Here is a 12,510-nt window from a genome sequence, read left to right on the forward strand (position 1 = left end):
GCAATGCGTCTATCGCAATGCGTCTATCGCAACGCGTCTATCGCAACGCCTCTAATGCAACGCCTCTAATGCAACGCGTCTATCGCAACGCGTCTATCGCAACGCGTCTATCGCAACGCGTCTATCTATCGCAACGCGTCTATCTATCGCAACGTGTCTATCGCAACGCGTCTATCGCAACGCGTCTATCTATCGCAACGCCTCTATCGCAACGCCTCTATCGCAACGCCTCTATCGCAACGCGTCTATCGCAACGCGTCTATCGCAACGCGTCTATCGCAACGCGTCTATCGCAACACCTCTATAGCAACTTGTCTATCGCAACGCAACGCCTCTATCGCAACGCCTCTATAGCAACTTGTCTATTGCAACGCAACGCGTCTATTGCAACGCAACGCGTCTATCGCAACGCGTCTATCGCAACGCGTCTATCGCAACGCAACGTGTATATCGCAACGCGTCTATCGCAACGCGTCTATCGCAACGCGTCTATCGCAACGCAACGTGTCTATCGCAACGCGTCTATCGCAACGCGTCTATCTATCGCAACGCGTCTATCGCAACGCGTCTATCGCAACGCGTCTATTGCAACGCAACGGGTCTATCGCAACGCGTCTATCTATCGCAACGCGTCTATCGCAACGGGTCTATCGCAACGCGTCTATCGCAACGCGTCTATCGCAACGCAACGGGTCTATCGCAACGCGTCTATCGCAACGCGTCTATCGCAACGCGTCTATCGCAACGCGTCTATCGCAACGCAATGCGTCTATCACAACGCGTCGAGATCCCAAAGTCAATGCGCAGGCACGTTAGACGCGAAAGGGGGCGTGGCTTATCTCCGTGCCTCGTCTCCGTAAAAACTGTTATAATTTCCTCCATCCACCACGGTCGAAATAACCGCTAGTTCTGCTTTATACTTGTTGTGGACATCCCATAAACGTGGGAACATCTAACGCCCTGGTGTCTGGGCTCACACAGCTCGGGGAGTTTCAACGACTCCGTCTCGATAACTTCCGCTTCCAGCGCTACGAGAGCAGCAGCAGCCCAACGGGCGGAGCATCTCAACGCTGATTGGCTGGCGAGTTGCGAAACTTTCGCAACTCGCATTGTAAGTTGAAATATTTCAACTCTGGCAACATTTCGCAATGTGCGAAACACGTCTATCGCAACGCCCGGCGAATTTCGCAACCAAACGCGTCTGTGCGTTGACTTTACATGGGATCCAGGCGCGCGAAAAATTCGCAACGCGTTTGGTGTGAATGCCCCATTATGGTCTATTTGACTCTAAATGACCATAATTTACTAAATGAACATCATGCTGTATTGAAGAAGACTTGAAACTGAGATTGAGACCAAAAACTAACGTTTACAATGTTTACTGAGGGAATAAATCAAGAGAGAAGTAGTCATTTATATAGACTTCTATACAACCAGAGGAGTCGCCCCCTGGTGGTCAGGAGAGAGAATGCAGCTTTAACACATGAAGCATAGACTTCTAGACAACCAGAGGAGTCGCCCCCTGGTGGTCAGGAGAAAGAATGCAGCTTTAACACATGAAGCATAGACTTCTATACAACCAGAGGAGTCGCCCCCTGCTGGTCAGGAGAGATAATGCAGCTTTAACACATGAAGCATAGACTTCTAGACAACCAGAGGAGTCGCCCCCTGGTGGTCAGGAGAGAGAATGCAGCTTTAACACATGAAGCATAGACTTCTAGACAACCAGAGGAGTCGCCCCCTGGTGGTCAGGAGAAAGAATGCAGCTTTAACACATGAAGCATAGACTTCTATACAACCAGAGGAGTCGCCCCCTGCTGGTCAGGAGAGAGAATGCAGCTTTAACACATGAAGCATAGACTTCTAGACAACCAGAGGAGTCGCCCCCTGGTGGTCAGGAGAGAGAATGCAGCTTTAACACATGAAGCATAGACTTCTAGACAACCAGAGGAGTCGCCCCCTGGTGGTCAGGAGAGAGAATGCAGCTCACATGAAGCATAGACTTCTATACAACCAGAGGAGTCGCCCCCTGGTGGTCAGGAGTGAGAATGCAGCTTTAACACATGAAGCATAGACTTCTATACAACCAGAGGAGTCGCCCCCTGGTGGTCAGTAGAGAGAATGCAGCTTTATCACATGAAGCATAGACTTCTAGACAACCAGAGGAGTCGCCCCCTGGTGGTCAGGAGAGAGAATGCAGCTCACATGAAGCATAGACTTCTATACAACCAGAGGAGTCGCCCCCTGGTGGTCAGGAGAGAGAATGCAGCTTTAACACATGAAGCATTGACTTCTATACAACCAGAGGAGTAATAACTAACAATAGGTGTGTGTGTGTGTGTGTGTGTGTGTGTGTGTGTGTGTGTGTTGCTCCTCATGCAATAGAGAACACATGATAGACCGAGAGTCTTTGTGACAGCTTGAAGCTGTGCTACAAAACAAATGTACCTCCAAAGGCCATTTTACGACTTCTAGTTACTGAAAACGTTCATATCTAAGTTATACGTGATAAAGATCAGTTTCCCGCAGCACATACATCTCCAATTGATTGTAATTTGGAAACTTGTCTATGGAAATGAAAACAAGTAAATGTGCAGGATTTACATACTATTGAAGTTACCTTCGAGGTTATCAATGATTAGTCAATTCATCTCAAACAGCACACATACTCCCTGCTGTCCCTGGCAAATGTTTACACTTTCACTTAAATTATGCATCACAATGTATTCTAGTTAAGTTGATAATATCTTTAATCAAAGGGTTCGAGGTAGTCCTAAACCTGTGGTTCTCAGCCCCCCTCATGCTTACATGTCGTCTGTGGGTCCAGACTGTCACTGTGTGCTGGAGAGGTCTGCAACTGCCCTGGTTGGAGCTGGACTGGTTCATGGATGTCTCCTCTCGGATCACCCACCTGGATCTGTCATCCAACAGCCTGGCTGCCCTGCCCTCCGTGGTGCCCTGGGGTCTCATCCACCTGCAGACTCTAGATCTTTCTAACAATCTGCTGAGAGAGCTTCCAGCTGCTCAAAACTCCCAGGAGGTCGTCTGCTCAAGGTACATATTCAATTTCAATTCAGTTTATTTTTTATAACCCAATATCACAAATTTGCCTCAGATCTGTACACATACGACATCCCTGACCTTTGACCTCACATCCGATCAGGACAAACTCCCCAAAAATAACCTTTGACAGGGAAAAAAGTGAAGAAACCTTCAGGAGAGCAACAGAGGAGGATCCCTCTCCCCGGATGGACAGATGAATAGATGTCATGTGACCAGATGAACATAGTTACAGAGTTACATAAACACATTACATGAATATGACAATGTATGAATGGACCTCCAATCCATGAAACAGAAGGAGGTAGAGAGGAGGGGGGGCGGGGCATCAGCAGGGCCAACGCGGGAGGCCGGTTCACCAGCATCAGACACCTCCAGGTCCAATGGACCCTATGAGACGTGAAGTCACAACGACTCCGGGGAGGAAGCAGAGTTAATAAGGTGCAATGGAGAGATGTAAATTCATCCATAAGGAGAGAGAGAAGAGGAGATAGGTGCTCAGTGTATCCTAAAACATCCCCCAGCAGCCTATAAGCCTATAGCAGCATATCAAGGGGCTCGACCAGGGCAAACCTGATTCAGCCCTAACTATAAGGGCTATCAAACAGGAAAGTCTTAAGTCTATTCTTGAATGAGGTGACTGTGTCTGCCTCCAGGACTGAAAGTGGAAGCTGGTTCCATAAAAGAGGAGCTTGATAACTGAAGGCTCTGGCTCCCATCCTACTTTTTAGGACTCTAGGAACCACAAGTAGCCCCGCATTTAGTGAGCGCAGCTCTCTAGTGGGGCAATATGGTACTACAAGCTCCTTAAGATATGATGGTGCATCACCAATCAAGGCTTTGTAGGTGAGGAGAAGAATTTTAAATGTGATTCTTGATTTTACAGGGAGCCAGTGCAGAGCAGCTAATACAGGAGTAATGTGATCTCTTTTCTTAGTTTTTGTGAGTACACGAGCTGCAGCATTCTGGATCAACTGGAGGGACTTAAGAGACTTATTAGAGCAGCCTGATAATAAGGAGTTGCAGTAATCTAGTCTGGAAGTAACAAACGCGTGAACCAGCTTTTCTGCATCTTTTTGGGACAAGATGTGCCCGATTTTTGAAATGTTACGTAGATGAAAAAATGCAATCCTTGAGATTTGCTTCACGTGGAGTTAAAGGACAAGTCCTGGTCAAAGATATGGCACAAGGTTGTCTGGCACTAAATGCAGCTGTGACAAATATATGTTCACACATCAGGGAAGCAGCTAGTCGGTGTACTTCATCTTAGATATGATGTGTAACAGGTTTCCCCGTTACCCGGTGAGTCTCGGACTTAACAGAGGCAGCAACACAGCTTGATGTAGTTCAAAAACCTTTTATTGGCAACAATCACAGTACAGCTGACTGACGGCTCCTCCTTCTCGCCTCTCAGTCCCTCCTGCTCTTTATTGGGGAGAGACAGACAGATTAACCCCAGCTGAGGCTGATTAACCCTCAGTCCCAGCTGAGACTGATTAGACATCATTCCGGCACTGTCCCCTGAACCACACCCCCGCTCCACCCACTCTACAGCTGAGCCTAACCACACCCCACTGCCACATGATGGATGTCGTTTTTTTAACAATTAGCCATGATAAAATAGCCTCGATGTCTAAAACCTCTTCACTTTCAGTATTACTCGTCATCTAAGAGTTTGGCATCTAATGGTGGGGAACAGTTAAAAAGGTTAGCTGCTAAATGGAAACATTTAAGGTCACCATCTCTCGAGGATTGGATTGAGCAGTGTCCATCTCCAGAAAGAAATCCACCTGTTAAACAGCAGGAATAAAGGGTTCACTTTCTCCAGCACCAGATTCAGAAACTATCTGATGGTCTTGACACCAGAATTGTGAAACCTTTCTCCAGAGTTATCGGCAACTGGAACTCAGTGACTCGATCCCCTCCACCTGACACTTCTATCCCATTTAGGGTCGCGGGGTGCTGGAGCCGATCCCAGCTGACATTGGGTGAAGGCTGGATAGGTCGGACCTTTATAAGTTTCCTTCGAATATACATCTGTTTCTGAGCTCTTCTCAGTGGTCGTCCCAAAACCACAAGGTAGCCGGTTCCCCATAGTTCATGTTGAAGTGTCCTTGAGCAAGACCCTGAACCACCAGGTGCTCCCCGGATGCTTCACTGCAGCCCACTGCTCCTTAATAACTAAGGAGGGGTCAATGCAGAGAAGGATTTCAATACAAGTGTACATTTCTTTCTTTTGTTTCTCATTCCCTCACAAAGCCTTTAGTGAGTAAAGAGCATAAGCGGTCCTGATTGTGTCAGCTGTCTCCCTCTCAGCTGTCTCCTTCTCACAGCTGTCTCCTTCTCAGCTGTCTCCTTCTCACAGCTGTCTCCTTCTCAGCTGTCTCCTTCTCAGCTGTCTCCTTCTCAGCTGTCTCCCTCTCAGCTGTCTCCTTCTCAGCTGTCTCCTTCTCAGCTGTCTCCCTCTCAGCTGTCTCCTTCTCAGCTGTCTCCCTCTCAGCTGTCTCCTTCTCATCTGTCTCCCTCAGCTGTCTCCCTCTCAGCTGTCTCCTTCTCAGCTGTCTCCTTCTCAGCTGTCTCCTTCTCAGCTGTCTCCTTCTCAGCTGTCTCCCCCTCAGCTGTCTCCCCCTCAGCTGTCTCCTTCTCAGCTGTCTCCCCCTCAGCTGTCTCCCCCTCAGCTGTCTCCCTCAGCTGTCTCCCTCTCAGCTGTCCCCTTTTCAGCTGTCTCCTTCTCAGCTGTCTCCTTCTCAGCTGTCTCCCCCTCAGCTGTCTCCTTCTCAGCTGTCTCCCTCTCAGCTGTCTCCTTCTCAGCTGTCTCCTTCTCAGCTGTCTCCCCCTCAGCTGTCTCCCTCTCAGCTGTCCCCTTTTCAGCTGTCTCCTTCTCAGCTGTCTCCTTCTCAGCTGTCTCCCCCTCAGCTGTCTCCTTCTCAGCTGTCTCCCTCTCAGCTGTCTCCTTCTCAGCTGTCTCCTTCTCAGCTGTCTCCCCCTCAGCTGTCTCCTTCTCAGCTGTCTCCCCCTCAGCTGTCTCCTTCTCAGCTGTCTCCCTCTCAGCTGTCTCCTTCTCAGCTGTCTCCTTCTCAGCTGTCTCCCCCTCAGCTGTCTCCTTCTCAGCTGTCTCCCCCTCAGCTGTCTCCCTCTCAGCTGTCTCCCCCTCAGCTGTCTCCCTTAGCTGTCTCCCTCTCAGCTGTCTCCCCCTCAGCTGTCTCCCTCTCAGCTGTCTCCTTCTCAGCTGTCTCCCTCTCAGCTGTCTCCCTCTCAGCTGTCTCCTTCTCAGCTGTCTCCTTCTCAGCTGTCTCCCCCTCAGCTGTCTCCCCCTCAGCTGTCTCCCTTAGCTGTCTCCCTCTCAGCTGTCTCCCTCTCAGCTGTCCCCTTTTCAGCTGTCTCCTTCTCAGCTGTCTCCTTCTCAGCTGTCTCCCCCTCAGCTGTCTCCTTCTCAGCTGTCTCCCTCTCAGCTGTCTCCTTCTCAGCTGTCTCCCTCTCAGCTGTCTCCCTCTCAGCTGTCTCCCTCTCAGCTGTCTCCTTCTCAGCTGTCTCCCTCTCAGCTGTCTCCCTCTCAGCTGTCTCCTTCTCAGCTGTCTCCCTCTCAGCTGTCTCCCTCTCAGCTGTCTCCTTCTCAGCTGTCTCCCTCTCAGCTGTCTCCTTCTCAGCTGTCTCCCCCTCAGCTGTCTCCCTCTCAGCTGTCTCCCCCTCAGCTGTCTCCCTCTCAGCTGTCTCCCTCTCAGCTGTCTCCCTCTCAGCTGTCTCCCTCTCAGCTGTCTCCCTCTCAGCTGTCTCCCCCTCAGCTGTCTCCCTCAGCTGTCTCCCTCTCAGCTGTCCCCTTTTCAGCTGTCTCCTTCTCAGCTGTCTCCTTCTCAGCTGTCTCCCCCTCAGCTGTTTCCTTCTCAGCTGTCTCCCTCTCAGCTGTCTCCTTCTCAGCTGTCTCCTTCTCAGCTGTCTCCCCCTCAGCTGTCTCCCTCTCAGCTGTCCCCTTTTCAGCTGTCTCCTTCTCAGCTGTCTCCTTCTCAGCTGTCTCCCCCTCAGCTGTCTCCTTCTCAGCTGTCTCCCTCTCAGCTGTCTCCTTCTCAGCTGTCTCCTTCTCAGCTGTCTCCCCCTCAGCTGTCTCCTTCTCAGCTGTCTCCCCCTCAGCTGTCTCCTTCTCAGCTGTCTCCCTCTAAGCTGTCTCCTTCTCAGCTGTCTCCTTCTCAGCTGTCTCCCCCTCAGCTGTCTCCTTCTCAGCTGTCTCCCCCTCAGCTGTCTCCCTCTCAGCTGTCTCCCCCTCAGCTGTCTCCCTTAGCTGTCTCCCTCTCAGCTGTCTCCCCCTCAGCTGTCTCCCTCTCAGCTGTCTCCTTCTCAGCTGTCTCCCTCTCAGCTGTCTCCCTCTCAGCTGTCTCCTTCTCAGCTGTCTCCTTCTCAGCTGTCTCCTTCTCAGCTGTCTCCCCCTCAGCTGTCTCCCCCTCAGCTGTCTCCCTTAGCTGTCTCCCTCTCAGCTGTCTCCCTCTCAGCTGTCCCCTTTTCAGCTGTCTCCTTCTCAGCTGTCTCCTTCTCAGCTGTCTCCCCCTCAGCTGTCTCCTTCTCAGCTGTCTCCCTCTCAGCTGTCTCCTTCTCAGCTGTCTCCCTCTCAGCTGTCTCCCTCTCAGCTGTCTCCCTCTCAGCTGTCTCCTTCTCAGCTGTCTCCCTCTCAGCTGTCTCCCTCTCAGCTGTCTCCTTCTCAGCTGTCTCCCTCTCAGCTGTCTCCCTCTCAGCTGTCTCCTTCTCAGCTGTCTCCCTCTCAGCTGTCTCCTTCTCAGCTGTCTCCCTCTCAGCTGTCTCCCTCTCAGCTGTCTCCCCCTCAGCTGTCTCCCTCTCAGCTGTCTCCCTTCTCAGCTGTCTCCCTCTCAGCTGTCTCCCTCTCAGCTGTCTCCCTCTCAGCTGTCTCCCTCTCAGCTGTCTCCCTCTCAGCTGTCTCCTTCTCAGCTGTCTCCCTCTCAGCTGTCTCCCTTCTCAGCTGTCTCCTTCTCAGCTGTCTCCCCCTCAGCTGTCTCCTCTCAGCTGTCTCCCTCTCAGCTGTCTCCTTCTCAGCTGTCTCCCTCTCAGCTGTCTCCCTTCTCAGCTGTCTCCTTCTCAGCTGTCTCCTCCTCAGCTGTCTCCCTCTCAGCTGTCTCCCTTCTCAGCTGTCTCCCTCTCAGCTGTCTCCTTCTCAGCTGTCTCCCTTCTCAGCTGTCTCCCTCTCAGCTGTCTCCCTCTCAGCTGTCTCCCTTCTCAGCTGTCTCCTTCTCAGCTGTCTCCCTCTCAGCTGTCTCCCTCTCAGCTGTCTCCCTTCTCAGCTGTCTCCCTCTCAGCTGTCTCCTTCTCAGCTGTCTCCCTCTCAGCTGTCTCCTTCTCAGCTGTCTCCTTCTCAGCTGTCTCCCTCTCAGCTGTCTCCCTCTCAGCTGTCTCCCTCTCAGCTGTCTCCCTCTCAGCTGTCTCCCTCTCAGCTGTCTCCCTCTCAGCTGTCTCCCTCTCAGCTGTCTCCCTCTCAGCTGTCTCCTCTCAGCTGTCTCCCTCTCAGCTGTCTCCCTTCTCAGCTGTCTCCCTCTCAGCTGTCTCCCTCTCAGCTGTCTCCCTCTCAGCTGTCTCCCTCTCAGCTGTCTCCCTTCTCAGCTGTCTCCTTCTCAGCTGTCTCCCTCTCAGCTGTCTCCCTCTCAGCTGTCTCCCCTCTCAGCTGTCTCCCTCTCAGCTGTCTCCCTCTCAGCTGTCTCCCTTCTCAGCTGTCTCCCTCTCAGCTGTCTCCCTCTCAGCTGTCTCCTCTCAGCTGTCTCCCTTCTCAGCTGTCTCCCTCTCAGCTGTCTCCTTCTCAGCTGTCTCCCTCTCAGCTGTCTCCCTCTCAGCTGTCTCCCTTCTCAGCTGTCTCCCTTCTCAGCTGTCTCCTTCTCAGCTGTCTCCTTCTCAGCTGTCTCCCTCTCAGCTGTCTCCTTCTCAGCTGTCTCCCTTCTCAGCTGTCTCCCTCCTCAGCTGTCTCCTCTCAGCTGTCTCCCTCTCAGCTGTCTCCTCTCAGCTGTCTCCCCTCTCAGCTGTCTCCCTCTCAGCTGTCTCCCTCTCAGCTGTCTCCCCTCAGCTGTCTCCCTCTCAGCTGTCTCCCCTCTCAGCTGTCTCCCTCTCAGCTGTCTCCTTCTCAGCTGTCTCCCTCTCAGCTGTCTCCCTCTCAGCTGTCTCCTTCTCAGCTGTCTCCTTCTCAGCTGTCTCCTTCTCAGCTGTCTCCCCTCAGCTGTCTCCCCCTCAGCTGTCTCCCTTAGCTGTCTCCCTCTCAGCTGTCTCCCTCTCAGCTGTCCCCTTTCAGCTGTCTCCTTCTCAGCTGTCTCCTTCTCAGCTGTCTCCCCCTCAGCTGTCTCCTTCTCAGCTGTCTCCCTCTCAGCTGTCTCCTTCTCAGCTGTCTCCCTCTCAGCTGTCTCCCTCTCAGCTGTCTCCTTCTCAGCTGTCTCCTTCTCAGCTGTCTCCCTCTCAGCTGTCTCCCTCTCAGCTGTCTCCTTCTCAGCTGTCTCCCTCTCGAGCTGTCTCCTTCTCAGCTGTCTCCTTCTCAGCTGTCTCCCTCTCAGCTGTCTCCTTCTCAGCTGTCTCCCTTCTCAGCTGTCTCCCCCTCAGTGTATCCCCCATCAGCTGTCTCCCTCAGCTGTCCCCTTTTCAGCTGTCTCCTTCTCAGCTGTCTCCCTCTCAGCTGTCTCCCTCTCAGCTGTCTCCCTCTCAGCTGTCTCCCTCTCAGCTGTCTCCCTCTCAGCTGTCTCCCCCTCAGCTGTCTCCCTCTCAGCTGTCTCCTTCTCAGCTGTCTCCCTCTCAGCTGTCTCCCCCTCAGCTGTCTCCCTCTCAGCTGTCTCCCTCTCAGCTGTCTCCCTCTCAGCTGTCTCCTTCTCAGCTGTCTCCTTCTCAGCTGTCTCCTTCTCAGCTGTCTCCTTCTCAGCTGTCTCCCTCTCAGCTGTCTCCTTCTCAGCTGTCCTCCTTCTCAGCTGTCTCCCTCCAGCTGTCTCCTTCTCAGCTGTCTCCTTCTCAGCTGTCTCCCTCTCAGCTGTCTCCCTCTCAGCTGTCTCCCCTCTCAGCTGTCTCCCTCTCAGCTGTCTCCCCCGCCAGCTGTCTCCCTTAGCTGTCTCCCCTCCTCAGCTGTCTCCCCCTCAGCTGTCAAAAAATCCCCCCTCAGCTGTCTCCGACTCTCAGCTGTCTCCTTCGCAGCCTGTCTTCCCTGCTCAGCTGTCCTCCCTCTCAGCTGTCTCCTTCTCAGCTGTCTCCTTCTCAGCTGTCTCCTTCTCACTGTCTCCTCTGTCTCCCCCCTCAGCTGTCTCCGCCTCAGCTGTCTCCCTTAGCTGTCTCCCTCTCAGCTGTCTCCCTCTCAGCTGTCCCCTTTTCAGGCTGTGCTCCTTCTCAGCTGTCTCCTTCTCAGCAGCTGTCTCCCCCTCAGCTGTCCTCCTTCTCAGCTGTCTCTCTCTCAGCTGTCTCCTTCTCAGGCTTGTCTCCCTCATCAGCTGTCCTCCCTCTCAGCTGTCCTCCCTCTCAGCTGTCTCCTTCTCAGCTGTCCTCCTCTCAGCGGTCCCTCACCTCATCAGGCCTGTCTCCTTCTCAAGCTGTCTTCCTCTAAAAACTTCTTCTCAGCTGTCTCCCTCTTCAGCTGTCTCCCTCAGCTGGTCTCCCTCCTCAGCTGTCTCCCTCTCAGCTGTCCCTTCTCAGCTGTCTCCTCTCAGCTGTCTCCCTCTCAGCTTGTCTCCTTAGCTTCTCCCCTCTCAGCTGTCGCCCTCTCAGCTGTCTCCCCCCTAGCTGTCTCCCGCTCAGCTGTCTCCCCTTCAGCTGTCTCCCTCTCAGCTGTCTCCCTCTCAGCTGTCTCCTCTCAGCGTCTCACTCTCAGCTGTCTTCCCTCTCAGCTGTCTCCCTCTCAGCTGTCTCCCTCTCAGCTGTCTCCCTCTCAGCTGTCTCCTCTCAGCTGTCTCCCTCTCAGCTGTCTCCTTCTCAGCTGTCTCCCTCTCAGCTGTCTCCTTCTCAGCTGTCTCCCTCTCAGCTGTCTCCCTCTCAGCTGTCTCCCCCTCAGCTGTCTCCCTCTCAGCTGTCTCCCTCTCAGCTGTCTCCTTCTCAGCTGTCTCCTCTCAGCTGTCTCCCTCTCAGCTGTCTCCCTTAGCTGTCTCCCTCTCAGCTGTCTCCCTCTCAGCTGTCTCCCTCTCAGCTGTCTCCCTCTCAGCTGTCTCCCTCTCAGCTGTCTCCTTCTCAGCTGTCTCCCCCTCAGCTGTCTCCCCCTCAGCTGTCTCCCCCTCAGCTGTCTCCCCCTCAGCTGTCTCCCTCTCAGCTGTCTCCCCCTCAGCTGTCTCCCTCTCAGCTGTCTCCCTCTCAGCTGTCTCCCCCTCAGCTGTCTCCCTCTCAGCTGTCTCCCCCTCAGCTGTCTCCCTCTCAGCTGTCTCCCTCTCAGCTGTCTCCCTCTCAGCTGTCTCCCTCTCAGCTGTCTCCTTCTCAGCTGTCTCCCCCTCAGCTGTCTCCTTCTCAGCTGTCTCCCTCTCTCCTCTGATCAGTTTACAGCAGATAAATCTCTCTGTGAACCAGCTGACCAGTTTGGCACCTGGACTCCTCCATCTGACCAACATCCAGAGACTTTCTGCTTCAAGGAACCAGCTCACAGTCCTGTTTGACATCCCGTCCAGTATGTTCCCAACAAACTCCTAGATCACTGTTGTTTAGCATTTTCATATAGATTTAAGAATATATTGTATTAACTTAATTGCTGTCAATTGCATGTCAAGAGGGTTTTGAAAGAGTGTCCATTTGATTGTCAAGAGAAGCAAACTTTTTGAAATAATATATATTTTGTATTAGTCGTGTTTCCTTCAACTGGTTTGGAGCGAATACACTCTGCTCCAGTGCACTTTGGTTCACAGTTGGGCCCAAAGGCTTTGCATGGCTGTGAGCGGCCAGTAGGTGATCAGCGAAGGCGTTTGTTGCCGTTTCCATATGGCTTTTCTTATGCGATACTTCAAAATATGCATACAAATACATGAATGTCAATCGGCTAATGAGTATGGCAACCTGTAGACTTCAGCGTCTCAGATGTGATGCTCTGTGCACTTGACTTAAAGTCATCCTGAAACCCAACAGGAAGGTTTTGAATCAGCCTGCAGGTGTGAAGCTGCTCAATATGTGTTTGCCAACAAAGATATCCTGTGATGTCCTGCTGTCAGAGAGCACAGACTAGCTTATTAAAGGCAAACATTTTGTTCAGGAGTTTAAAAGCAAACCACACGTGAAGCTACAGTGTTTTGTACTGTGTAGTATCTCCTGTTCTTTTGCCTCCCGGCAGGATTATTTAGGGTTGTCCGTCTCTCCGTCCATATTCATGTGTTAATTATGAAAATGTCCCACAGATGTCTTTTGTGACATGAATACATGTGGTTATTACAGCCATTTTTACACCTAATGTCAGATACATGGAGGTTGCCATTTATTAACCATTATATTGAGCATTTTACAAATAATAAACCGATTCTAACTAAT

General features: G+C 52.4%; 1 protein-coding gene across 6 annotated transcripts in view; it reads left to right on the top strand.

The window, feature by feature from the left end:
• lrrk1 (leucine-rich repeat kinase 1) overlaps positions 1-12,510 on the top strand; it is a 100,380-nt gene that overhangs the window by 40,327 nt on the left and 47,543 nt on the right. For 5 of the 6 annotated variants that reach the window (XR_004611525.1, XM_034557651.1, XM_034557659.1 and 2 more), the window contains exons 7-8: positions 2,828-3,054; positions 11,535-11,662. Coding sequence is in view for 4 of the 6 variants with exons in the window: in XM_034557651.1 (XP_034413542.1) it covers positions 2,828-3,054; positions 11,535-11,662 (355 nt within the window). In the remaining 2 variants the exon portion in view is untranslated. Of the gene's footprint in view, positions 1-2,827; positions 3,055-11,534; positions 11,663-12,510 lie in introns of those variants that run through there. The other variant, XM_034557688.1, reaches the window with a different exon arrangement.

Source organism: Cyclopterus lumpus, chromosome 3 (assembly GCF_009769545.1).
Source record: "Cyclopterus lumpus isolate fCycLum1 chromosome 3, fCycLum1.pri, whole genome shotgun sequence".
Classification (NCBI taxonomy): domain Eukaryota; kingdom Metazoa; phylum Chordata; class Actinopteri; order Perciformes; family Cyclopteridae; genus Cyclopterus; species Cyclopterus lumpus.